This window comes from Sturnira hondurensis, unplaced genomic scaffold, assembly GCF_014824575.4.
Source record: "Sturnira hondurensis isolate 20B ecotype Veracruz unplaced genomic scaffold, ASM1482457v3 Scaffold0016284, whole genome shotgun sequence".
Classification (NCBI taxonomy): Eukaryota; Metazoa; Chordata; class Mammalia; order Chiroptera; family Phyllostomidae; genus Sturnira; species Sturnira hondurensis.
In genome coordinates this window covers 6,476,317-6,504,192 of record NW_028088915.1, presented here as the reverse complement: position 1 = coordinate 6,504,192, position 27,876 = coordinate 6,476,317, and the positions used below count along the sequence as shown (strand labels likewise).

The following is a 27,876-nucleotide window of genomic DNA, read 5'->3' as shown; positions in this document are numbered from 1 at the left end:
TCCCAATAGTTCAGCGCCAAGACCTGCCAGTGTCCCGAAGGGGAGGGTCCCAGTCAGCAGCCACAGGCAGGCCTGTGGGAAGCTTCATCTTAAGGCCCCAACTGGGAGAGTAAGTACTAGGTTGGCCAAAAAGTTTGTGTTTTTTTTCTGTAAGATAGCTCCAGTAATACTTAGGAATTGTTTTTAACTTCACTCAGAACAATTTTGCTAGATTTTATTGTGACAGCTGTCATATCAGTGTGCATTAAAAAGATTATCAAAAGTTGGTGAACTTTTGTGTAGCCATTTTTATTTATTCATTACGTATTTATTTTACTTGTAGAGGGGAGGGAAGGGAGGGAGACAGAAAGAAACATGGATGTGTGAGACAAACAATCAATCGGTTGCCTCTCACACGCCCCCCAACCAAGGCCTGGCCCCCAACCCAGGCATGTGCCCTGACTGGGAATTGAACCAGTGACCTTTTGATTTGTAGGCCAGCATTTAACCCACAAAGCTACACCAGCCAGGGCTTGTATAACCATTTTAATATTGAAAATGGAAGAGAATAAGCAGTATTTTTGCCATATTATGCTTTATTATTTCAAGAAAGGTAAAAACACAACTGAAACATGCACAAAAAAGCTTTGTGAAGTATATGGATAATGTGCTATGACTGATCAAAAGTGTCAGAAGTGGTTTACAAAATTTCGAGCTGGAGATTTCTCACTGGAAGATGCTCCATGGTTGGGTAGGCCAGGTGAAGTTGATAACAAATCAGGACATTGATTGAGAACAATCAACATTATACCACATGGGAGATAGCTGACATACTCAAAATATGCAGATCAATAAAGTTACTTGTGAAAATGAAGTGTATCTTTTATTTTATGATAAAAAACTAAACAGACTTTTTGGCCAACCCAATAGTTAGGTGTCTCTGGGAGGAACTGGGAGGTGAGAATTTTTGCCTGCTCCCCTCTGCGCTGGACCTTGATATGAAGTTGCAAATGGTGTTCCTGAGCCTGCTAAGAACTGTTTCTTCATCTGCTGCTGTCCTGTGGGACTCGTGAATGCAAGCCTCACTTACTACCAGAGTCAGGCAGTTCAGAGGCCTGCCCTTCAGGTGACAGCCACCAAAGCTGGGCAACAGACATGTGTATAGATAGGCTCCTTTCAGGGAGAAACTGGTGAGACCTGGTGGGGGCTAGAGGGGGAGGGCAGAGGAGATGCACACTGGTTTCCCCGGCCTTTGGGAAGGATGTAGTCAGCCTCCGGGTGCCTGCTGAATGAGAAGCCCGCAGCCTGAACTATGCAAACAGACCTCTTCAGGGAAAGACTGGGAGATGGGCATTTCAGTCTGACCCCTGTACACTGAACCCTGGGGGGGAGGGGGATAGCCAGAAAGAACTTCTTTGTTTGGTATGGTCCTGCAGGACTCCTGAGTGGAAGCCCCATTGGCTACCAGGGCCATGTGACCTGGAGACCCATCTGAATCACAGATGAGTATACAAGTTCCTCCCAGGGAGATACTGGTGACTTGGAGCAGTCTACAGGGAGAGGGCAGAGAAGGTGTCCACTGGTTTTCCCAGTCTGGGGAAGACTTAAGCAAGCCCTAGAAGTGTGCTAAATTAGAAGCCTGGCCCTCGGGCAGCAGATATCAAAGTGTGCGAATAGCCCTCATTCAGGAAAAGATGGAAACAGGTGTGTTTTGTCTGCTCTCGAACACTGATTCTGGGGTGACAGCTGCAGTGACTGCAAACTGCTTCTGGGTAGTTTGCTCTATTCTTGTGGTCTCATGGATGCAAACTCCATTGGCTTTCAGGGCTAGATGTCTTGGGGCCTATCCTTTGGGTAAAAGTTTTAAAACTTGGGTGCTAAGCGCAGGGATTATTATGGTCAGAGTGTATCTCAGTCTTTTCTACTCATTCCAAAGTGGGTATTGTCTTGTTCCCCTGACAAATGAGAGGCGTTCAACTAGTTTATGAATGTCTTTCAGAGATAATTGGTCCCTGTGCAGCTGTTCATTCAGGTATGTCTGTGCAAGGGGCAGAATTCAGGGGCCTTCTGTGTTGCCATCTGTAAAGACCACCTCAGTACTTTCCAAATTATGTTTGTTCCAAGGATGAGCAGATCTGAGCTTGGCTGGGGAGTATTGGCAGAAGTCTCCAATGAAGAAAAGACTTAGGACAGAAGAGGGGAACACCGATGGAGGCCTGTTTGGAGAGAAGCAATATGAACTCAAGGCAACAGAAAGAAGGATTGACCCTGGATGTGGGCAGTAGTGAGAGCCTTCCTCTGAGGTGGGTGAAAGGAGAGAAGTGTGAGTGACATGGTAGGAAGTTGAGGAAATGCATTACTAATGGGCTATATTTTCTCAGTAAATATAGTGGAGGAACAAATATCTACTGATTGTAAAAGAAGGAGGTGGCTGAGAAATAAATCAGAAGCAATTGGAAAAGAGGCTAAAGTTTAAGGTAAAGATTAATAAGAAAATTATAGTCCCACCCAATATTTTTATTTGACATGTGTTGGACCTTTCTGGTGAGCATTGAGGATAAAAATTATTGTAAGTAACATCTATTGAGTGCTTATGGCATGTCAGGCACCCTGCTAAGAATACTGAATTTCAGTATTTTTTTAAAATATATTTTATTGATTACGCCATTACAGTTGTTCTATTTCCACCCTGCACACCCCTCCCCCACCATTCCCCCCTTTAGTTTATGACCTCATGTCTCAAGTTCTTTAGATTCTATATTTCCCCTACTATTCTCGCCCTCCCCCTATCTATTTTCTACCTACTGTCTATGCTATTTTCTGTGCCTTCTCCCCCCTTCTCCCCCTCCCACTCCCCTGTTGCTAACCCTCCATGTGTTCATTTCTATGGTTCCACTCCTGATCTAGCTGTCCTCTTGGTTTGCTTTTGTTTTAGGTGTGGTTGTTAATAACTGTGAGTTTGCTGTCCTTTCACTGTTCATATTTTTTATCTTTTTTTTCTTAGATAAGTCCCTTTAACCTTTCATGTAAGGGCTTTGTGATGATGAACTCCTTGAACTTGACCTTATCTGAGAAGCACTTTTATCTGCCCTTCCATTGTAAATGAAAGCTTTGCTGGATAGAGCAATCTTGGATGTAGATCTTTAGATTTCATGACTTGGAATACTTCTTTCCAGCCCCTTCTTGCCTGCAAGGTCTCTTTTGAGAAATCCGCTGACAGTCTGATGGGTACTTCTTTGTAGGTGATTGTCCCCTTATCCCTTGCTGCTTCTAGGATTCTCTCCTTCATTTTAGTCTTGGCTAATGTAATTATGATGTGCCTTGGTGTGTTCCTTCTTGGGTCCAGCTTCTTTGGGACTCTCTGAGCTTCCTGGATTTCCTGGAAGTCTATTTCCTTTGCCAGACTGGGGAAGTTCTCCTTTATTGTTTGTTCAAATACGTTTTCCACTCGTGGCTGTTTCTTTCCCCTCGTGGCTGTTTCTTTCCCCCTTCTGGTACCCCTATAATTCGGATGTTGGAACGTTTAATGATGTCCTGGAGGTTCCTGGGCCTCTCCTCATTTTTTTGAATTCTTGTTACTTCATATTTTTCTGTTTGGTCATTTTTTTCTTCCTTCTGGTCCACTCCCTTGATTTGAGTCTCAGTTTCTTTTCCATCCCTATTGGTTTCCTGTGCATTTCCCTTCATTTCAATTAGTTTAGCCTTCAAATGTTCCTCTAATTTGTGACTATAATCTACCAGTTCTGTGAGCATCCTGATCACCAGTATTTTGAACTGTGCATCTGAGAGGCTGGCTATTTCTTTTTTGCTTAGAGTTATCAGCTCTGGGCCTTTGAGTTCTTGAGCCATATTTTGGACTGTTCATGCCTGTTATGTATCAGGAGCAGAGCCCTGGGTGTTCACCAGGGCAGGGCAACTCAGTCCCTGGGTTGTGACGCTGTATGTGGAGGCGGGGTCAAAGAGGAGCAATGGTGGTCCCCTCTGCTGCTTCGCCGCTGGGGCCCTGCATGATCTATCTCACTGCTCACTCCTTCACTGGTTTATCTGCATGAATGTGTGACGGTGATCAGTCTGCCACCTTGCGCCCTCACTGGGTGCACCTGACGCTACCCCACTCCCGGGATCCGTCCACCACTGCCTGGGCACCTGGGTCGGGGGATCTTTCCTGCTGGACCCCGCTCTGCTGCTGGCTCCGCCCCTCTTACTGGTTGAACAGTTCGTTGTTGTCGGACTTCCGTATAGTTCAGTTTTCTGTATTTCGGCTGCATTTTTGTTTACTAAAACTTTGTTATCTTTAAACTTGGGTGTGGGTGAAGGCACAGTGTTTCCACCTACACCTCCATCTTGGTGGAAGTCTTGAATTTCAGTATTCTTTAGTCTTCCAGGTGGGTGTGATTATTACTTGACAGATGACCAAGTATAAAGAGAGAAATGAAGCCAGTGTTGAACCTTGACTAGCCACCTGCACTAGTTGCGTGCATGGGACGATTTGCTTAATCTCTTGAAGCCCAAGATTCCTCTTGGAGAATGGGGATCAGGGCCACTATTTTATACAATTGTTTGGAACCTTAAATGAGATGTGTGTGAAAGAGCCTCATATGAGCTGGGCGCTCGAATGATTTTAAAGCAGCGTGGAATGTGGACCGATGCCAGGCCCATGGTTTGTTCAGTCATCATGATGTGAGTGTGTTCTCTCTCCCCAAAGGAAGGCAGGACCCCGTGCCGCAGGAGCCAGAATCCCTGTTAGCTTCTGTTTGTTTCCAGGCAGGCGCCATAGTGTTAGGTAGCCTCGTGCTGCACAATAAAAACAGGAGCTACAGCAATAGAGATGGTGGCCTGAACTGAAGCCACCAAAGGTGTTCACACTCACACACCATGTGGAGGCTCAAGATGCTCTTTCCCACACTAGGTGTGGCCCACATGCTACCAGCTTGTGACTCTTGGGGACACTATTTAAAGATTCTATCTGCCTCTTGTTCAAGGAGACTTTGGCCTCCTTGAACCACGAAGTGGACTAAACCATGACCTGTGTCTCAGAGATAGTGCTAGGAGAGGTTGGCTGACATATGTCAAATTCTGGTGAGTGTTTATAGCTGGAAAATAAAGTTCCTACTAACCCTGACTGGTGTAGCTCAGTGGATTGAGTGTGGGCCTGTGAACCAAGGGATCGTGGTTTGATTCTCAGTCAGGGCACATACCTGGGTTGCAGGCCAGTTCTCAGTGGGGGACACACAAGAGGCAACCACACACTGATGTTTTTCTTCCTCTCTACTTCTCTTCCCCTCTAAAATATAAATAAAATCTTTTTTAAAAAGTTCCCATTAGTACAATAAACAAGTGGCAAGGACCGTGGTTAAGATGGCAATGCTGCAGATAACAAGGACCCAGGGAGTTAGTTCCCTTTGGCAACTGATCTGAGGGTGTGTTTGATGCCATTGATTAATGAAGCTGCTGCCCCTCATACAGAGCAGGCTGGGGCAGTGCTGCTTCTCTGCAGGTGTGTTGAGGGACGGACACGCAGAGAAAGGCAGGGTCAGGCCATGTCCCAACAAGGAAGGCAGAGGAGTTACTCACACATGCTCCCCACAGAGGATCCAAATTGTCTTTCCAGGCCTCATCTTGAAATCTCCCTAACACAAAAGAAACACATCGCTTTACTGTCGTGGCTGAAATATTGCTCGTCTTTATTGAAAAGGGAGACAGTGCAGCTGTAGAGACCCAGCTCCCACATTCTTCCGACAGTGACTATAAATCACCCTTGGGCTTGTCATTCCCTTCACCGAAAGCACAACCCTCTAAGGGAATGTCCCCAGGAAGACTAACCTGGAAGACGCCCCTTCCACTGTACCCCACTGAAGCATAAGCGACTAAAGTGCAGGCAGAAGCTTGGAAACGAAGAGCCCTCGAGCCGAAAGTTCCACTTTCACTCAGTCCAAGTACGGAATTCGCCCCTGACGCAGAAGCCTGCCACGGAGACTCAAGGCCCAACCCTCAGACTGGCTGCCACTGGGAGGGCAGTGTGACAGGAACTGCCACTTCTAATGGCGAAGACAGAACAGTCAGGCCCTGCAGTGTCTCGGGGGGTCTGTGGGTAGCAGACCCCCCAGTGAAGGGCCAGAAGCTTCTCTCTGGACAAGCAGGGAAGGGAAAGGTCATTATCTTCTACCATCAGCAGAAGATCACCCACAGGACACTCAACTGACTTCTTAGGCTCCTGTGCTCAGGCCCCAGCTGTGTTACTACGTCAAGAACTCGAGTGTCGGGTATAGTGAACACTGCTCTTTTCCTGCAGTGCCGTCTTTAAAGGTTTCTTTCCCAAGGGGATGAAGCGTTTTGATTGGGTGCAGGTGCAGCTGCGACAGGCGGACTGATGTACAAACGGGACTGCGGAGCGAGGTCTGTCCCTATGGGTGGGAAGCAGGAGCCGGCAACACCTGGAACGAGGCCTGCCTGGGAGCGAGGCAAGCTCACCTGATCCCAATAGGTAGGAGGGTGTTTTTATAGAAGTCCAGGGTATCGGGGCAGCTCCCCTTAAATCTGGAAAAGTGGGAAGAAATTTCTGAGCAAACAGTACATTAAAATTTAGAAGGGGCTGCAGGGCTGCCCAGGGTTCTCCCTGAGGAGCGTGGAGTGGTGAAACATGGCAGGCCTGTGAGGCCATGTCCCTCTCGACTAAAGTGACCTCTGTCTTCAGCTCTGCGCAGCTGGTATTGGAAATCGGGTACAATGTATCTTTTTAATGGCCTGCTGCCCAGCTCAGTTCCCTTACCTGTGCCGAGCTCATTAAGTCTCCACAGGCCTCAGCCAGGAGAAAATGCTGGCGTGGGGCCACCCTGCACCTGCTCCTTACAGGCATCACTGGGCGCTTTGCAAGGCCACTGTCCTCCCAAAGGTCTGGAAGATGAGACCGGGCAGTTCCATGACTGGATTCAGGTCACTCCTCAAAACTAGTTGTTCTGGCGCTCAGAGTTGAGGCCGCACGGCCGCCTCTTCTGAAACAAAGGCCAACCTCCTTGCAGTCTCATACATCTAGAGTCTAAAGTGTCCTCGCCCTGATATCTGCACTTTGCAGGCTGCTCCCAGCGGCCGAGGATAGGCCCCAGGCAAGCACACAGCTTGCTTGACTCCGCTGCCTCTGGACTTCCAAGCACCGTGTGTGGGGCCAGGCCAGGTAGGAGCAGCAGGACTTTCCCTTTAACCAACTAGACACTACCAAATGCAGAGTAAAAAATATCTTCTACAAGGGAGGCAAGGCGCCCCAGCAGTGCTGGCTGCAGCACCGCGGGGTCCCCCCTATACCCGCAGGTAGGTGCTGCGTGCAGGCTCCCGCCCCAGGGCGTTGATGTGCGGGATGGCTCCCGCTGTGGCCGCCAGCTTCTCACTGAGCTTCTGGTTGACCAGTTCCAGGTGGCGGCCGTTCTTCCGTGCCTGCCGCAGCGACCTCTTGACCTTCTTCACCCGGTCCCGGAGCTGCCTGTTCCGCTTCTCCAGGGTGGCCACCTTCTGCTGCAGTTTCTTGACGTGGTCCTCCTCCTCAAACAGGGCCTTCTGCACCGACGAACACATGAGCTGGGGACAAAAACGCCACACAGGGACAGGCAGGTGAGTTTCAGGAAGTCGGCCCAGGTCAGCGTCCCAAACCCTGGTGTGTCACCCACAGCCAGGACAAGGGCACCCCTCGTGGCCCCTCACCCTGTGGCTCCCACCCAGACCTCAAACCGAGCCCCTCTTTTGCTCTCTTTGTTTGGGGTCCTTGGATAATCTTGTTTTAAAAAGATATTTGTCACTCCTATCAAAAAGGAAACAGCTTCAGGGAATCAAGTAAAAGACCAAAACCCGAGACAGAAAAATGCACAAAGAATGTGGATAGTTCACAGAAAAGGTATTATAAACCTCTCAAACGTAGGAACAGCATCGCAGCCTCTCTCATAGTAAGATAAATGCCAATTGCAGCCTCAGTAAATCGCTATTTCTCACAGACTGAGCCCAGGTGTGGGGGACAGACGCTCCCAGACACTGCAGGTTTAGTATAAGCCGCTGTAGAAAGCAGTCTGGCTACATCTATTGAACAAAGCGTCACATAGTGACACTTTGACCTAGTGATTCTGGTCTTTTTCTCATAGAAACACTCCCATGTGTGCAAGCTGCCACATGCAGAATATAGGACCGTACTGCTTGTTACAGATACAAGAAGATCGAGAAGTGACATTAGCATCATGGTGGCCTCAGATCCCCTTTACTTTTTTTTTTTGTCCACCCTCCAAAAACAAGAATTTGGCATCCGTCCATGAGCATAAGTGCATCTGTGGGATTCAGTGGCCATGCACTGAGGTGCCCGGGAAGAGTCTTGCCCCCCACACCGCGGCCTGCAGTGGCTCCGGCCTGCACTGGCTCCAGCCCCTTAGGCAAAGGGCCTCCAAGTAGATATACAAACGGCCAACACGAATATCGCCAATCACCAAGGAAATGCAAATCAAAACCACAATGAGGTGTCATCAAAAAGATAAGAGGTAGGGTTATGGTACGGGATGGTAACATAGGCAGATCCTGAACTCACTGCCTCCCATGGACACACTGAATCTGTAACTACATACAGAACAGCTTTTGATGAAGGAAACCCAGTCACTAGATGAATGACTCCCACACACTGGGCAAATGGAAAAAAAACCCACGTAGAAATGGGAAGGAGAAGCTAAGACACAAGTTTGTCATAAAACCCTGGTGTGACCCACAGGTAGGCGGGGACTCACGTCTCCCAACTTCTCCCTGAGGAGCTAAGAGTTTGAACCACGTGGTGGGGACTCCAACTTTTAAGACCTGCACCTGAGAGATGGAAAACCAGTGGGGCCGTGTCCACAAGGCTACAGCAAACTGAGAAATGGTTCTTAGAGGACTTACCCATGGATTCCCCCAGCCCAGAGGCAGCAGACTGAGAAGCACCCAGTCTTTCTGTGACAAGGCCTGTTTGCTTTTAAATCTTCAGCCTGAGAGACTAAGTGCACATCTAGAAGCCTACTGCAATTTCTGGAAACCCTGTAGACCCGGCCTCTGCCTTGTTCTAGGTACCACCCAGAAAGGAGCCTGTGCTCACACCTGGTGCCCCAGTGGTGGTGGCTGTGACCAGGGGACACCCCCTGATCACTTGGATCTGGGGCCAGCAGGGCTCACTGTTGCAGATCCCATAGGACTATAAAAGTAGAGAAATAGCCTAACCAGCTACCCGCTCTGGGCACAGTGGGGGCAATGCTGCAGCTACAAACTGAAACCCCTGTGACCTGGCTCAGTGAGAACCCCAGGGCTAGAGCATAGCAAAAACACACATAGGAAGTCACGGGTGACCCAGCTTCTTTTCAGGACACTCTCCTGAACTGTTATGCCAGCAAAATGGAAAATTACAATGGAGAGAAGAACACGCCTTTCAAGATTTTTAAAAAATTGATTTTAGAGAAGGAAATGCTGATTTGTTGTTCCACTTATTTATTCACTCATTGGTTGCTTCTTATGTGTGCCCTAACTAGGGATCGAACCCACAACCTTGTCATATTGGGATGATACTCTAATCAACTGAGATACCCAGCCAGGGCCAAGATGATGTTTGTCGTTGGTAACACAGACATCTTCCCTTTTCTGATCGTCATCCTGATATCAAAGTGGTGTTTCTCCTTTCACACACAGCTCCTCTTTGGTCCAAACAGTGGAGCAAGGAGGTAGAACAGCATTTAAACCCTATGCTGAGGAGCACCTTTGCCCAGGCTGTTGCTGCAACAGGACGACACGGATGCTGTTCTGGAAGGACCACAACCTCTGTAACTGAAGACCCCTGCTTGAGGTGCCATGACCAAAGAGTGTACAGATGGCATCTGAGTTTCGTCCATGACCCCAAAGGATTGGCTAGGGCGGAGGAGGCTGCAAAAACCAACAAGGCCATGGGTGAGGATGACATCGAGGAGCCCTAGGGCTGGTTCCTGAGGACTTCACTAAGAAATTGTTGGAACAGGAACACACAACTGTTAAGAAAAGGCAAGAGGAAAGGAGACTGCAAGAGAAGAAAAAGAACCACTCCCAAGAAAACTCCAGTGAACAGCGTAGCAGAAGCTTTTGTAGACTTCAAAGAAACTCCTTAAAAAGTCTGAAAACATGCCCCCACCCTGCCAACACCAAAAGGTTTTCACGAACAGAATGTCCATGTTGCATTATGCAGGATGAAAATCTGTACTGAGAAAAAGAAAGCAAACCACTGTGGACCTAGTTCTGAAAAGAGTGACTGATCCTCCAGAGGAGCCACAGGCAGAGCCTTCAGCAGGTGTTCCGGAAGGAGGCCCTGCTATCGAAGGAGACGACAGCTCCGTGTGTATTAGTGCACCCTGTGCCCTTCCAGAGGAAGGAGCCGTGAGTGTGGGGGCCACTGAGTGACACTGAAGCCCCTGACCCCATGCAGGCCATGGCTAATGTGCATTTGCGTCTTAGTTCTTGATAAAAAAGTTTTCATAAGAAGCTTATAGAATAATGATACAAAGAAAATATTTTGTAGACTCTGTATAATGTCTTTGTTTTAAGGTAAGTGTTAACACATGAGTCAAGTAAAAAAGTTACTGCCCTGCAGGCCTCAGTTGTGGTCAGTCTGCTATATCTACAATAGTGTATTAATGGATACACAGATGTAAATTGTGATTTAAAAAGCACAATACATACAACAAAGAAGTTACAAAACAGCCAGAAAATAATCAACAAGATGGCAATGTGTACATACCTATCCGTAACTATTTGGAGTGTAAATGAACTAAATTCTCCAAAGGACACTAAATGGCTGAGTGGATTTTTTTAAAAAAGGCCCAACTAACTATATGCTGGCTATAAGAAATGCAGATGAGCTTTAAGGACATACAGACTGGATGCAAGGGAATGGAAAAAGACATTCCATGCAAATGGAAACCAGAATAAAGCTGATGTAGCTACACTTACATCAGACAAAATAGACTGTCCAACAAAAACAAAGAAGAGCATTAAATAATGTAAAGGGATTGATCCAACAAGAGGCTACAACCATTGTAAATATGCACGCAACACAGCAATGCCTAGAGATACAGGAGTGGGCAACAGTAGGTTTGAAGTTGTAATACTAATAAGTAATACAAGATAAACTCCGTTTCATGAGGTCATCACTGCAAACCTGCTTTTGCCCACCCCTGTATGGAGCAGGGACAGATAGAAATATATAATGACAATAGAGGAATTTAATACCCTGCATTGATCAATGTATAAATCATCCAGACAAAAGATCTATTAGTAAACATTGGTCTCGACATTAGACTAGATGGACTTAAATGGCGTATCTTGAATATACCATGCAAAAGCCAGAGCATACACATTCTTCTTAAGTACACAGGAGCATTCTGCAGGATGGGCCACAAAACAAGTCTTGGTAAATTTAAGAAGACTGGACTCGCCCTGGCTGGTGTAGCTCAGTGGATTGAGCATGGGCCTGCGAATCAGAGGATCGTGGTTCGATTCCCAGTCAGGGCATATGCCTGGGTTGCAGTCCAGTTCCCTGCAGGCCAACTCCCAGCAGGGGACGCACAAAAGGCAACCATACATTGATGTTTCTCTCCTTCTCCCCTTCCCCTCTAAAGATAAATAAATAAATAAATTTAAAAAAAAAAAAAAAGAAGACTGGACTCACATCAAGCATCTTTTCCACCCACAATGATACAGAACTATTAGAAATTAAATAGAAGAAGAAAACTGGAAAATTCACAAATATGAAGGGATTAAACAACATGCTAATGAACAACCAATGGGTCAAAGAATAAATCCAAAGAGAAATGACAATATACCTTGGGGCCAATGCCAAAGGAACACAACAAACCTACACTTACGGAATGCAGCGAAAGCAGTTCTGAGTGGAAGTTCATAGTGAAACTTACCTACATCAAGAACAAGAAATACCTCATATGAATAACCTATACATGTCAAGAAACTAGAAACAGAAGAACAAACTAAGCCCAAATTTTGTAGAAGGAAAAATAAAGATCAGAATAATAAATGAAATAAACTATAATAGAAAAGATCAGTAAAACTAAGAGTTGACTTTTTGAAAAGATAAACCTTTACCTAAGAGGACTCAAAGCATAAAATTGGAAACGAAAGAGGAGATGTTATCATTGACACCACAGAAATACAATGGACCCTAACAGACTACTATGAACAATCACACGCCAACAAATTGGACAAGCTAGAAGAAAAGGGCAGATTCCTAAATACGGAACCTACAAAGACTGACTCATGAAGAAATACAAATCTGAGTAGCCCAATTACTAGTAAGGAGATTAAAACAAATCAAAAACCTCAAGCCACAAGCCATTAAAGTCCATTACCAGACAGCTTCACTGGTAGATTCTACCAAAGCAATACCAGTCCTCCTTAAACTCTTCAAAAAAAAAAAAAAAGGAGGAGGGAACACTTCCAGACTCATTTACAAGGGGGAACCCCAAAATCCTGGAACTTATTTATTTAAAAAATGTGTGTTTATTCTTACATGTTCAAATTTCAGTCACTTCAAAGCACTCTCCGTTCGATGCAATATACCCACTGAGACGCCTTTTCCACTGCTCTAAACAGTTTATGAACTCTTCTGTTTTGGTGAAGTCCTTCTGCTGTTTTTTGTTGCTCCTCTTCCACCTCTTCAACAAAATGTTTCCCTTTGAGGACTTTTTTCATCCAGGAAAACAAAAATTCACTCAGTGTGAGGTCGGGTGAATAGGGAGGGTGGGGCAAGGCAGTCATGCCGTTTTTCGTCAAAAACTGCTGAACACTCACCATGGTGTGGGCAGATGCATTCACTAATCACCCATTATGAAATGGGCAAACACATTGAAAGGGTCTTCAGATAAATTTAATGAAGCCAAATTCAGCCTCTCACAACAACTCCAGCTGGTACAGTGATACAGATGGATTCCTTGAACACTCACTTAGTGGGGGAGGCCTGTACTACAAAAGGCCCACCCTCCAAAAGATAATTCCGGGTCTGGGCGGGGCCTGCCTCATACAGGGCCAGCATGACCCTGATACCAGACAAAAATGGCATGAGAAAAGAGAATTACAGGCCAATATCCCTGATAAATATAGATGTAAAAATCTTCAACAAAATATTAGAAAATGGAATTCAGCAATTCATGAAAAGGATCATACACCCTGATAAGGAGGGTTTATTCCAGGGATACAACAATGTTTCAATATCTGTGAATCAATCAATGTAATACACTACATAAACAAAAGATAAAAATCACATGATCACCTCAATAGTTGTAGAATAAGCTTTTGACAAAACCGAACATCCATTTATGATAAAAATTGTCAGCGAAATGAGTAGAGGGAATGAATCTACCTCAACCTATGAATGACAATGGCCACATACAAGCCCAGAGCTGACATCACACTCAATAGCGAGACACTAAAAGCTCGTCCTCTAATCAGGAACACAGCAGGGCGCCCTCTCTTGCACTTTTATTCAACATAGTACTAGAGTCCTAGCCAGAGAGCAATTAGAAAAGAAAAGGCATTCCAATTCAAAAGGAAGAAATAAGACTGACTACAGACAACATGACACTAGATCGAGAAGACACTAGAGGTGCCACCAAAAACCTAAACCAAGGAGGTTAAAGAGCTCGACACTAAACACTATAAAATGTTGATTAAAGAAATTGAAGACAATTGAATAGAAGGCTATTTCATGCTCCTGGATCAGAAAAAATATGGTTTAAACAGCCACACTACTCAAAGTGATATACAGGTGCAAAGCAATTCTCCAATGGTATTTCTCGACAAAGCTAGAACAAGCAATCCTAAAGTTTGCACGGAACCACTGAAGACCCTAAATTTCCAAAGTAATCTTGAGCAAGAACAAAGTCGGAGGCATCATGCTCCCTAGTCTCAAACTATGTTATAAAGCTAGAGTAATCAAAACAGTACGGTATTAGCATAAAAACAGACACATGGATTAATGGAACAGAATAAAGAGCCCAGAAATAAACCCACACATTTAAGGTCAATTTATGACAAAGGAGCCAAGAATATACAATACAGAAAGATAGTCTCTTCAAAAAATGGTGGGAAAACTGGACAGCTACATGCAAGAGAATGAAACTTGACCACTATCTTACACTATACACAAAACTCAACTCAAGATGGATTAAAGGTTTGAATGTCAGACCTGAAGCCAAATCCTAAAATAAAACATAGGCATTAAATTCCTTGACATCAGCCTTGGTGATAATTTTTTGAATTTGGCAAAGTGAGGGAAAAAAAACAGCATTTGGACCACAACAAACTAAAACTGTGCAGCAGAAGAAACCAACAAAGGGAGAAGACAATGTATGGAATGGGAAAATGTTTTTGTAAACCACACATCTGATAAGGTTAATATTTAAAACCTAGAAAGAGCTCCTGTAACTCAACAGCAAAACAAAACAAAACAAAAATAATCCAATTAAAAATGGGTATAGGACCTGAAGAAAGATCAGTAGATATACTAAAGATCCTATAGTATATCTCTACAAAGATCTACTAAAATCCAACAAGTGTATGGAAAGATGCTCAACATCACTAGCCATTAGAGAAATGCAAATTAAGCTACAATGAGATACCACTTCACACCCATTAGAATGGCTATTATCAAAAAGATGAGATAAATGTTGGTAAAGACGTGTAGAAAAGAAAACCTTTGTGCACTGTTGGTGGGAATGTAAATTGGTTCAGTCACTATGCAAAACAGTAAGGAAGTTTCTCAAAGAATTAGAAATAGAAATAGCATATGATCCAGTGATCTCACTTCTGGGTACTTATCCAAAAGAAATGAAAACAGGCCCTGGCTGGTGTGGCTCTGGATTGAGCACCAGCCTGCACACCAAAGGGTCACTGGTTCAATTCCCAGTCAGGGCACAAGCCTGGGTTGTGGGCCAGGTCCCCAGTGGGGGGGGGGGTGCATGAGAAGTAACCATACATGGATGTTTCTCTCCCTTTCTCCTTCCCTTCCTCTAATAAATAAAATCTTTAAGAAAAAAAAGGATCGCAAAGACATCTGCATTCTCAAGTTCATTGCATTAGTCACGATTGCCAAGATGTGTAAACAACCTTAGTGCTGGTCAACAGATGAATCGATAAACGGCGTATGTATGTATTTGCGTGTGTGCACATACATACAAGGTAATATTATTTGGCCCTGGGAAAGAGGCAAACCCTGTAGTTGAGTTTGCAACAACATGAAGGGACCTTGAGGGCATTATGCTAAGTGAAATGAGAAGGACAAGTACTGTATCCTATCATTTCTATGCAGAATCTTTAAAAACCTAAACTCTTAGAAACAGTAGAATAATGCTTGCCAGGGGTGGGGGAAGTGGGGAGAGCATCAGATGAAAAGTTCTGGGGATCTAATAACATGCAGGGTGTCCAACCCGTGGCCTGCGGGCTGTGTGTGGCTCAGCATGGCTGTGAACCTCGCCCAACACAAAGTCGTAAATAAACATTATGATTTTTTTGTGCGGTGATATGTCACAATGTATTTAACATGTGGCCCAAGTCAACGCCTCTTCTTCCAGTGTGGCCCAGAGATGCCAAAAGGTTGGACACCCCTGATACATACAGCATGGTGATTACAGTTAACAACACTGCATTATATACTGGAATATTTCTGAGATAATTAGTCATCAATATTCTCACTCCAAAAAGCAAATGGTAACTCTGTGACAGGAGGGAGGTGTTAGCTGATGCTCAGGCGGTAATCATTTTGTAATACGTACAAATCAACACATTGTGTACCTTAAACTTACACATGGTTATATGTCAATTATATCTCAGTTAAGCTAGGGGAAAATGAAAACAATCTAAAAATGCTCAAGGTGTGGTTCAATAAATTACAGTGAATCCACACAGTAAGACATCTGCCATCTTTAAAAGAACAAGGCAGCTTCCTGTGAGGGCACTGCAGCAATATCTCGGGTAGGCTGTTAATTTAAAATCAAGGTGCAGAGCAGTGCGGACTGTGAGACACGAGGATGTAAAATGTAGATCCACATGCATATATACTGTCTTTGGAAAAATATATTAAGAAACTGGAAAGGATAGCTGTGTCCAGAGGGGACGGGGGTGAGAAGAGTTACATGTATCCTTTTCTAATTTCTGAATTATGTGCTGTATATATGTATTTTTTAAATATTCTCATCTCCCAACTCCCTTCTCCTACCCATTCTATATGCTGCCATCCAGAATATGGTCTCTAAAGTAAGGCTTGAGCTGCCAGTCACCTCTGATTAGAACTATCCACCAGTCCCTAACATACACCCTGTGATGCAGTGCAGTGATGACCAGTCTGCTGCACTGGTTTCTGTCACAATAGTGGCTCACAATAGTGGGATCTCTGCTGCACCCGCCAGACCCCCACCCTGGGCCTAAATGAGTTGCTCCCCCAGATTCTTGCAGTGTTGACAGCCCTCAGCTGAGTCTCTCTCCAGAAACTGCCCCTGACTCAAGAGAGCTGCCTCACTCCCATCACTCCTCCTTCCCTGGGGCCCACATCCAGTGACTGGCTGGTTAACAGCAGGGTGTGAACACCAGGGTGCTCCCGCCTCCGAGCACACCTGGGGTAGGTACGGCCTTCGTGAGACTGCATTTTGTGAGACTGCATTGCAGTCCAGCTGTTCCTGCTGCACAGTCCTGCTCTTCCCGCTCCTTCATTCTCGTCCTCGGGTGTTGACCCCAGGAGCCCTCAATAAAAAGACAAAACCTCCTCCATCCCACTCAGCTCAGTCTGCATCCCAGAGAACCCAGCTGGCAGCACTCACGGTCCTCACCTGTGCAAGGGGAGAATTGTGGCACCCCCCCCTTACAGGGGTGTGTTGAGGATTTAATGAGTTTAACTGGTGATGCTCAGAACCATACCCTATGTTGGTGTTTGAATGTGTCTCTCCAAAATTCATATGTTGAAATCCTAATGTCCAATGTGATGGTATTTGGAGGTGGGCCTTCAAGAGGCCATTAGGTCTTGAGGGCAGAACCTTCACGAGTGAAATTAACATCCCCATGAAAGAGCCCACAGCGCTCCCTTGCCCCTCTGCCACACAACGGTAAGAAGTCTGAGACCCAGAAGAAGGCCCTTACCCCACCATACTGGCACCTGGATCTTGGACTTCGAGCCTCTAGCTCTGTGAAAAAGTAAATTCTGTTTATAAGCCACCCAACCTGTGGAATTGTGTTAGGGCTGCCCGGATGGACTAAGACATAGTAAATGACCGCCAGGTGTTAGTTATTAGTATGGGATCTTCTAAAACCCTTCACCTTTGTGATCAGACCTGGCCTGCGCCTCCAGTCTCATTTTCCATCCTCTGTCCCCCACTTCATGTGCAAGGCAACCTGTCTCCTAGCTGTCCCCAGCACACCCTGTTCTTCCCTACCTTGGGCCTCCGCGACACCCCTCCTCCCTCCTGGAGAGCCGGCTCCTGCGCCTCCGACTGGCAGCGCTATCAGCGTGCTGTGGGGCCTCCGCGCCACTGCCCACGGGGCCTCCAGCTGTGCATCATGTTTCCCGCTCCCGTGTCTCCTTAGTGCCCCTGTAGCTGCTCCTCCCCCACGCACCAAGCGCCACGCAGCCCTGGCATGCACTCACTGCCCTGTCAGGTCGCAGACTCCTGAGGGCCGGCTCCACCTTGCTCTTTGTAGCCTTGCTGCCCTGGCCACTTTAGGCATACAAGACAAAATCCGAATCAAGTTAAGTATTCCAAAAATACCTGTCATTTAATAAAGAGCATCGGCCTCCTGGGGCTGCCACTGTTCTGGGGGAGACCACGTGCGCAATACTGCCCTCTTCTGGCCAAAGAGTCCCCTCCAAAAGAAGAGGTGGGAGAGGAAACCCTGAAGAACTCATTACAGTGGACCCCTGAAGAGTGCAGGAGTTAGGGGCGCCAACCCCCCCATGCAGCTGAAAAATCTGTCTATAACTTTTGACTCCCCCAAAACTTAGTTGTCTCGTGGTATCCCAAGTCCCTCTATAACATGGCATAGAACAATGCGCACAGTGGGCCCTCCACACCAAACACAGATCCAAATAGCACAGGCATTTATTCATTTTAAATCTGCACATAAGTGGGCCTGTGCCGTTCAAACCCATGCTGTTCAAGGCTCAACTGTGTTTATCTGTATAACTGAGCATTTAACAAGGCCAAGCACTTTCTATCCACTCTCTCATTAAGTCAAGGCCTTTCTAAGTAAAGTTACAGGGGATTCTTCCAGCGAAAACAGGATGAAAGTCTAAGCAAGGTCTATCAAAATGAGAGGACCAGGTTTTCTCATGGCTGTGAGTTCAAAGTCTGAACAGACAGAATCCAGTGTGCTGGAGCATCCATCAGAGAGAGGTTTAAGTCATGTTTTAGAGTGCCCCCAAAGGCTGCATTTTTAAAATAATATACAAGCAAACAGTGGGATGCGATAAGATCTGTACTCTTGGTGGGACATTACTGGTCACTTCTGAGACTTCAACGCTCTTCATAAGCATCCCTTAGAGTCCAAGGGGCCAGCTGTTCCCTAGTCTGGCGAAGCAAGAGGAAGACCACCTTAATGATGTTCTCGAGAAACCCGGGAGGGAAGAAAAGGACACCCGGAAGGGTGTGCGGTCTGGGGGGGGGGGGGTGCTAGGTGGTGGCAGGGCTGTGGGAATTAATCTGGGATAGGTGGGAGGATGAGAGATCTTGGGGAGTTTGTCATTCTTGACCCCTGCAGCCTCTCTGTGACATGGGTAAGGTTTGAATAGCAGCAGAAAGACACAGAAGGAGTCAGCAACTTGCCCAATGTCACCAACAGTACAGCTGTGACCCAAGGACCCTTAACCAGGCACAAGGTCGTGATCTCTGCAGAAAAGGGGGCTATGCCACCAAGTAGGGAGACCCTGGGCCCCATAATACGATGATGCCACTGCCAACAGTATCTCACAGAGGCCCCCTGAATCCTGGCCACCTCCTCAAAAGAAAACTCCTTTTCATGGAGAAAGCAGGAATTTCTACCTAAGAGCTATGCTTTCGGATATTTGTGTGTGTGCCTTTAAGAAACTGTCCTTTCTCTGGAATAGTTTCCAAATGGCATCAACGTCTTTAGAAAACGGCTTTTAAAAAAATACATAAAATGTCAAGACACATTATTTGCTCATTTAGCTTTAAGGTAATTCTTGTAAGCCGAGAAGAGGAGGGGGGGGAGGCCCAGTCAAGCTGCAACAGGTCCTGCCACACTTTCTCTGAAGAAGAACCAAAGAAAAACAAATGGCCTAGCGTTCTGGCCCAGAAGCAACAGGTTCCTAGGGCTCCCCCCTCCCTCGGCCGGAATCACACCAACTCTGATGGGCTGAGGAGGAGAAAGCCCCCGGGCAGGGGTGTGAGCATGCCCAGCCTTCACCTGCGGGTTTGTTTCTCCCCAGAAAGCTCCGCACAGCCAACAGGACCCGCGCCGCAGGGCAGATGAGGGGCAGTCACCTCGGAGCCTGATCTCCTGTTCTTAAGGAGGCAAAAGGTAGACCGGGATAGCCATTCTTCCTCTTTTTTAAATAATACCTTTTAAAACTATTTAAGCAACATGTTAATTGTAGAAGACTTTTTTAAATTATGGGATCAAAGAAGAACAATTAAAGTTGCCTAGTTCTATTGCACAGAGGTACTGTGGACATTTTAATATACTCTTCCCAGAATTGTCTTTAGGGGTAGAGATAGTGTTTTAAACTAAATTAGGATCACACCATCATTCCATTTTCTGTTCTGTCATGATCCCCCTTCGGCATTTCATCGTGACCATTTCCTGAACTCCAGTTTGTGCCCTTCCCTTGAGCATTCATTCCCTTGGAAACGGGGAGGCTGCGTGGGGGCTGTGCCTCGCTGCCATGACCTGCAAGGCTGGATCCCAGTTACGAATCCTGCTCTCTCTCTCTCTATGACATTGGCCCATGGGCAGGATGCTGAGCTGGGCATTTTAGCATCTATGAGGCTGAGTGACTTTAGTGTGACCTTTTGGGGGGGGGGTCACCTGTCCCAATGACAGGACAAACCTCTGGAGAGGTTTGCCTAGACCTTTACCTGAAGCCTTCCTGTGTGCTCTGGCCTCCCAGGAAGCATGGGCACTGTGGGACACCGCAGAGTCCAGATCATGGAAGCTGGAGGACTGTGTCTGTATTGCCACATACTGGCCCCCCTGACTGACTCGTGAAGAAATCATCTCTGAACAGTTTCGGCTTCCATGTGTTCACTCATTCCAGCAAGGAGCATTCATTATTCCATGCCTGGCACTGTGTGGTGCAGAAAGTTTTCCTGAATTATTCTGCAATATGCCAGTGATCTCTGCATCTAGCTAAACACAGAGAGTATTAAAAATTACTATTTCTCTCTCACGACAGCAGACCTACCAAATGCTCACTGAGAGGATTCTTGCCTTCACGGCTGCTTTGGATTCAAATAACTGCCTATTAAGACAAGACAAAGTGTACTTTCTAAAATGTTAAAACTGAGAGGAGGAGAGTCCAAAAGCAACATCATAGGCAAACAGCTTGCCTTTTCAACACTTGGTTCCTGCTCTTCAGATTCAAAAAAAGAAGAAAGGAAAAAAGGAGACAGTTTAAATCTAGAGCAGGGGTTAGCCAACCATGGTCAAGTGCGGCCTCCCACCAGCTTTTGCAAATCAAGTTTTACAGGAACACAGCCACACTCATGTGTTTACACGTTGTCACGGCTACTTCCATGCCGCAGTGGCAGAGCTGAGTAGTTGTGACACAGTCTGCTCTAAAAAGCCTGAAATGCTTTCTCTCTGGCACTTTACAGGAAAAACATCCCAACCCTTAACCCTGAGAGGGGCTCAAAGCAAAGGGGGGGGTGCTGAGGCAACAACTGACCACGGGTGAGATCAGAGGGAAATAGCCAAAGAACAAAAGGAGGGGAAAGGGGCAGGAAAACGCTGGGTCACCAGAGTGTGGCAGGACCCTCCCCGGCCCCACCGCACCTTTTCACAGGACTTTGAAAACAGTGACTGGTGATTACTGCTTTAGGCTGCCAGGTCTTAGCTCAAGTTCTCAATAATCCCTGTCATCAAGGATCCTTCAGACTCCATCTCAGCAGACTGCTGCCAATTTCAACCCTCCAATTAACAAGACAGCTTTTTCCAGAATGACTAGCAACTGTTTCTAAAATACTCCCCCAGCGGCACTGGAAAGATAAGCTGACTAGAACCTACAGATGTGCACGACCCCTCCACGTCAATGATCAAAGTAGAGCTCAGGGGACTGTAGACAAGCAATCTGTCAGATCCAAAACGTTTGCTTTGTGCTGTGTTTTCTGACTCAGCCGAGGGCAGAAGCCAAGATTCATCTTGTCTGTGTGCTTCCGGCACTGGGGTTGATAGAGTGCCCGCACCGGCCTCAGCCCAGGTGCTCTGCGGTCCTCTCCAATGCACTGTTGTCCTCTACCCCTCAGGCACAGAGATGTGTGAGGAGGGGGCGGCAGAGTCAAGTTAGCGCAGAATGGTTTCCTGCTGGTTCAATACTAACAAACTGGATGACACCCAGAGCTACTGAAAAAGCTTCCCGACCACAGAGGTGGCAATGGGAAAGTTCTTCTGAGCACTCTGGAGGCACAACCTGAGATTCCTGGGACTGTATTTGACTTGGCAACGAATTCTCTGCTCCACCCAAAGTCTGAAGGAGGTGTCTCCCCATGCCAGGAGCCCCACAGAAGGGGATGCAAGGGCCCCAGGCAGACTGTGGCTGGAAGGTGAGGGGAGTGAGAACAGGAATGCAGGCCTGGGGTCAGGCGGGAAGTCAGGAGGGAGCTGCAGGCTGGTTGTGGGGGGGTGGTCCCCACTACAGCGCTGACTCCAGAGCTCCCCTCCCACCACTTGCCCCGGCAAGCAGGGGACTATTTAGTACCCTGGGTAGGAACGTGCAAAACTGTTCAGAATCGGGCAGTGAGATTCTATCCTGGCAGTGGGGCCTGCCTTAATTCCATGAAGCTGTCTTTGCTCCATCTTTTATATAACGGGGACAATAAGCTTCTGTCAAAGATTTGCTTTGAAGATTAAATCAGATAATATATGGAATGCATTTGACCTAGCACCTGGCATGGAGTGAACAATAAACGGAGCTTTTATTATCATCTGTCCTGAGTTGGAGTGTTTTTTATCACATTGTTACTCCCTGACCACACTACTAGGCTCTCTCAAGTGGCTGCATGTTCGCACATACAGTTAGGTCCTGCTTAGAAAATCTCCACCAACCATGTTCCTCACACTTTTACCCAGCTCATCAAATTCTACTTACTCTCTGAGGCTCAGTTCAAGGGCCACTTCCTCTGTGAAGCCTTCTCTGATTCCTCCAGGCAGAGCCATTGCTAACTGTTCCCTGACCCACCACTGAGTTTCTGTATCACACTGTGTTAGCAAGTCTCTCTCTTAGACCTTGAGCCCATTTTTACCAGGGTTCCATCTTTCCATCTTTGCATCCAGCACCAAGCACTCGGCAAGCACTTAATAAATGAAGGGAGGAATGCGGATTGAAACAGAAATGAGTTCAATGACTTAAAAATGGGCAACAAGCGGAGAAGGAGGAGCTACCTTTGGAAAGTGGGTGCTGGGCTCACCACGATCCTGGTGAAGCCCTGTTTCCCAAGAAAGTCGGTTTTGACTGCCTGTTCTGGGAAGGTTGGGAGCCGGTCTTAAAGATCACTGAAATTCGTGCATGTTCCCCACCCGCCATGTTCTCCTCACACCCCTGACTGGGCTAGTGTATACGTCTATACCAAATCCCACAAAAGTTGCAGGTCACGGTGGTGATGAGACAAGACAGTGAATTTCAGAGGGGAGATACCACATTGCAGGAAAACTTGGGTAACTTTGGGGACAGGGTCACAGTTGAGAGCCTGGCTGCAGAGGGGAGGGGGAGAGGATGGGTCTTAGCCCCAGCTTAAATCGTGAACTGATGGTGATTAAAACCTGGAAAGACTTCACTGCCTTGGGTCCATTCCTGTCATCATGGAAAGAAAGTTTATTGGTAAAGTTCAGCTACAGAGAAATACATTTGTACCTTTAGATAAATTCCCTCCAAAGTGCTGCCCAAAGTGGGGTCCATAGGGTGCTCGGCTCGTGGGATGCTCGAAGGGGAGTGAAGGGGTTTTCCTGATCAAACAAAGTTGAGAAACAAAGCGTGTTGCATCTCCCTCCGAGGCGATGCTCACTAACACGTCAGCCCCTGCCCATTGGTCCCAGATTACGTCAACCTCTGTGACTCCGTATGACCCCAGATCTCACCTGCCCTGGGCAGAGCCCTCCCACAGACAGCGAGAGTGGGCTGCAAGCTGCAGAGATTTCGATCTTCTCGTCCTGAAGGGACCTGAGCCCCCTGCCAAATCCATTTAGCTATGGGCAGCCTACTGCATTTGCCCCAGGGGATTTTTTTCAATGTCCATAAGAAAAATTTTCTTGTTATCATTGAAAATGGCATAATGAATCTAGGAGTTCAATAACTTTTAAAGTAAGTTAATTTGAAGATATTTGCATTACCACTGGTCAGAAAAAAAAAATGAATGACTTTTTCATTGCATTCCACTGCTGGCTTGAGCTCCAGATAGTATCACTCAGCTGTCCGTGTGTGGGCTCGCTGGCGGGAGCTGAGCTGGTCCCATTCTGCGGCATTTCAGTCTTAAGTTCTAAGCTTCTTGTGGGCAAATCAGTATCTCACCCAGGGAATTTTGCAAGCACAATTTTCCATTATTTATGATGTAAAGAAGACTGGGAAGTGCCTGGCTATGGACTACTGATTCCAACCCACAATACTTTTCTGGACCTACTGAGGGAAAAAAACACATAGCCTTAGGTAAGCAGGCTGCTAGGGCTTTTTCAGCACCCAACACTTTCTGGGGTGCAATGAAGAAAAAGCTTCCAGGTAAATTGAGAAGGAGGGTATTTTACTTTTTTAGGACCCCAGAAATTCAGCATCACCACAGAGGGGTGCCTCCATCTGGTCCCAATTCTGCCATCGATGAATTAGTGACCTTGCTGAGTCATGCATGGTCCTCCTGAACCTCAGTCACAGCCTCTGAAAGACATCTTCCCACCTATAATACCCCCACAGGTGTGCTCAAAGCTTCCGTGGGCATCTCAGTACCCAGCTGGACAGTCACAGCCAGGGCTGGGATTCCTTCCCATGAAACAGCTGGCAGGAAACAGGCCCACTGCAGACTTGCTTCCCTTGGGAGAGATGCAAGCTGTCCATGCTCACTGGAATTTCAGGGTTTTGTGAAGATCTGCCCACTGGCCTTCTAATGTGTGCGTGCTCAGTCTCCAGGGCATAGCAAGCTATGGGAGAGGAAGTACGAAAGGGCTGATGATGCAGCCACCTCCTCCAAACCCAGCAGTCGACAGATGTACTACCATTGGGGATGGGAGCCAAGTTCACCCCTGCCCTTGCCCTGAGTGTGCGTCACTGCTGAGTGAGGTGCACTGAGCCACTGATTGGCTTTTTAAGCATCATGCCTCTCTCTGGTCATTGCTGTTGTCCCAGGGAACAGTAATAGGTCACTAACCAAGTCAAAGCTTCCACGTCCCCCTGTGGATCTCTGAACTTGTGTATGTACACACAACAGTCCCGTCTGATCTCAGTGCCTACTAGTGAGGCTGCTGAGACTGGGAAGGCAGGACGTGGACTGCTGGGGTCCACCAAGGTGGAGAAGCCTAGAGGAAAACTGGCCCAGAGCAAACACTAGCCTGCTCCACCCCTGCTCCCTCTCCAACAGAACTGTTGCTTGACCCCCCTCTGATCTGATGTCCATTTCAGTGGGGACTTTCATAGTACTAGGTTCCAACTATTTGAGTTCAGTCTCCAGCCGTCCTCCTGCAAAGGGCAACCAAGGACCAGGCCCTACTTTTTCTCTTGATGGCTAGTGTGTTTTCCTGGCATCATCACCACTGGCTGAAAACCCTACAGGGCTCCTGCCACCCGCCCTGCCAGAGAATGTGATGAAGATTTACGAGCTGTGAGCACAATCCTATTTACTTCTCAGGGACTGACAGACTGACAACTTGTCCATGTGGCCACATCCAGGGCCTGACTCAGCTGAAAGTCTGCTTGGGAGAGTTTTTCAAACCCAGAAACTGAATCAGGACAGGTGGCCTTGCACATGCAAAAGAATGAAATGAGACTGCTGTTTGACACCATGCACAAAACTGACTCCAAATGTACTGATGGCTTAAATATAGACCTGAAATAATAAAATATGTAGAAGAACCACAAAGGTACTAAACTTGTGGACTGTGGTCTCTGAAGAGGCTTTTGTGAACTTGACCCCAAAAGCAAGGGAAGTAAAGGCAAAAATAAATGAATGCAACTACATCCCACTAAAAAGCTGCAGGGCCAAAGGAACCATCAACAAAATGCAAAGGCAGCCAATGGGACGGGAGAAGATACCTGTGAGTAACACCTCTGATAAAGCACTAACACCTAAGATATACAAAAAATGCATACAACTCAACAACAACAAAAGTCCCATTAAAAATGGGCAGACGCTGAACAGATACTTCTCCCAAAAAGATATACAAATGGACAAGAGACATAAGAAAAGATACTTGGCTTCACCAGGTATAAGGGAAACGCAAATCAAAACCACAATGAGATCCCACCTCACACCTGTCAGAATGGCTGTTCTCAACAAGAAGGTAATAAATGCTTGGGTGAGGATGTAGAGAAAAAAGGAACCCTCACTCACTGCTGGTGGGAATGCAGACTGCTGCCAACACGATGGAAAACAGGTGGAGTTCCCCCCCAAATTAAGACTAGCACTACCATAGGACCAGCAACCCCTCCTCTGGGTGTCTGCCTGAAAATTTTGAAAATACTTATATGTTCACCCTTATGTTCATTGCAGCATTATTCACAGTGACCAAGACTTGGAAACAACCTACGTGTCCTTCGATGGATGAGAGGATAAAGAAGATGTGGTCCGTGTGTACAGTGGGACACCACTCAGCCATTAGAAAGGATGAAACACTGCCATCCTGGACAACATGGATGAGTCTTGAGAGTATCATGCTAAGCAAAATAAGAGAAAAAGGACAAGAACCATATGATGTCACTCATATGTGGGATAAAAAGCAGAAAGCAACAAACAAACACACAAAACAAACTCATAGACACAGACAACAATGTGGTGGTTACCAGGGGGGAAGGGGTGGGGAGGAAGAGAAGGGTAAAGGAGGCCAAATACATGGTGACAGGACGAGACTAGGCTCTGGGTGGTGAGCACACACTACAGTATACAGATGTTGTATTGAGAACTGCACACCTGGAACTTACATAAAGCTATTAACCAATGGTACCCTGATAAACTTAATTTTTTAAAAAGCTGGGGGAGGGATTTCGTGGGACCTCGATTCAAACCTGGCTCTGCCTCTCGCAGGCTTGGCAGGTGTTTTCCTTCCTTCACAAAGTAGAGATATGGTAAATTGTTCAGACTGTGCACAGACTCATTCAGTAGGCCTTACAGCCGCTCAGTGTTAACTGTTATTCTTACAACTGCTGGGCTATCCATAACCTCCTGTCCAAAACCATTCTCAGGTAATGTTTTATTAGGGACAATATTATTGGAAAATCTTGAAACAACAGATGACAAGTGGATACTAAAGCACTTAGGTGACAAGTTTCTGCCGACTTTCAAAAGCTTCCTTTCTGGCTTCGTATCTGGCACAAGTCCTTGCAAACCCGAAAGTTTCAATAACCTGCTCAGGGCACAGTTGACATGAGAAGGGCATTAGCTCACAGAATCCTACCCAGTGCAAGGTTATGACCAGACTCTGTGACAAATGAAAAGTGGATATCAGCCACGAGAAGTTATAAGCGTGCCTCGATTGTTGTTCCGCTCTGCAAACAGGTCTGAATTATTCCTAGCAACCTCTTCGCCAATTTGCCGTTCCATCTTTCAGGGGTGCTGTTTTGTGATGCTGCATGGCAGGCTCACTCTCATCCTGTTTCCTGTCACCTCCTCAGATATCTTTCCCCACCTCCCCGAGTGTGGCTTCCCCAGGTGACTTTACGTCAGCACCCTGCTTGTGGCCCGAATGGCCTCAGACGATCAGGTTTACCCAGTAATGGTAAATGGCCTCTTCTACCATAAAACCATGACGACAGCCCGCTGCCTGACACAGTGCCTGGCACACAGTGAGTGCTCAAAGGCGTGACTGTGGAATGAAGTGACGGGGTCTAGAACGATCACGTGCTGGCTGTTGGTAACACTGGACTCCTGAGAAGCAGACAGTAAAAAAAGCCACTCAGCATTTCACCACTGACAGACCACCCTCATTTCTTGTTTCCTGGCATGATTGTTTTACCCTGGCTATAAATACACTATTTTCTATTTTGCTTTTTTAAAACTTACATTTCACAAAAACCTTATAATCCAAGGGTTTTATTATTCTAATGGCTGCAACTATTCTACTCTTTCATTTGCTTAGCTACAGCTTTTGTTGGGCACACAGACTGTACCTAAGTGTTGTACTACTTTGAATAATGTTCAAGGAAATAAGACACTATGTTTATTCTTTTTTTTTAAGATTTTATTTATTTATTTATCTTTAGAGGGGAAGAAAGAGGGAGAGCAACATCAATGTATGGTTGCCTTTTGTGCATCCCCTGCTAGTAGTTAGCCTGCAAGGAACCGGCCAGCAGCCCAGGCATGTGCCCTGACTGGGAATCGAACCGCGATCGTCTGGTTCACAGGCCCACGCTCAATCCACTGAGCTACGCCAGCCAGGGCTGTTTATTCTTTATCGGGATTATTTCTTTAGGGTTGACACTTGAAAGTGAAATTATTAGATTATTAGATTAGAAATACTAAACAT

General features: G+C 46.4%; 1 protein-coding gene and 1 long non-coding RNA gene across 3 annotated transcripts in view; one reads left to right on the top strand and one right to left on the bottom strand.

Moving 5' to 3' along the window:
• Positions 1-163: 163 nt before the first annotated feature.
• LOC119000843 (uncharacterized) lies at positions 164-14,859 on the top strand. The gene is made up of 3 exons (XR_005069419.1): positions 164-262; positions 1,981-1,987; positions 14,840-14,859. It is a non-coding gene; the product is annotated as an uncharacterized LOC119000843 (long non-coding RNA).
• Positions 5,750-27,876, bottom strand: part of CCDC3 (coiled-coil domain containing 3) — a 102,513-nt gene continuing 80,386 nt past the window's right edge. For both annotated transcript variants that reach the window (XM_037065999.1, XM_037065998.1), the window contains one exon: positions 5,750-7,548. In XM_037065999.1, coding sequence (XP_036921894.1) covers positions 7,273-7,548 — 276 coding nt within the window. In that variant the 3' untranslated portion in view covers positions 5,750-7,272. The remainder of the gene's footprint in view (positions 7,549-27,876) is intronic.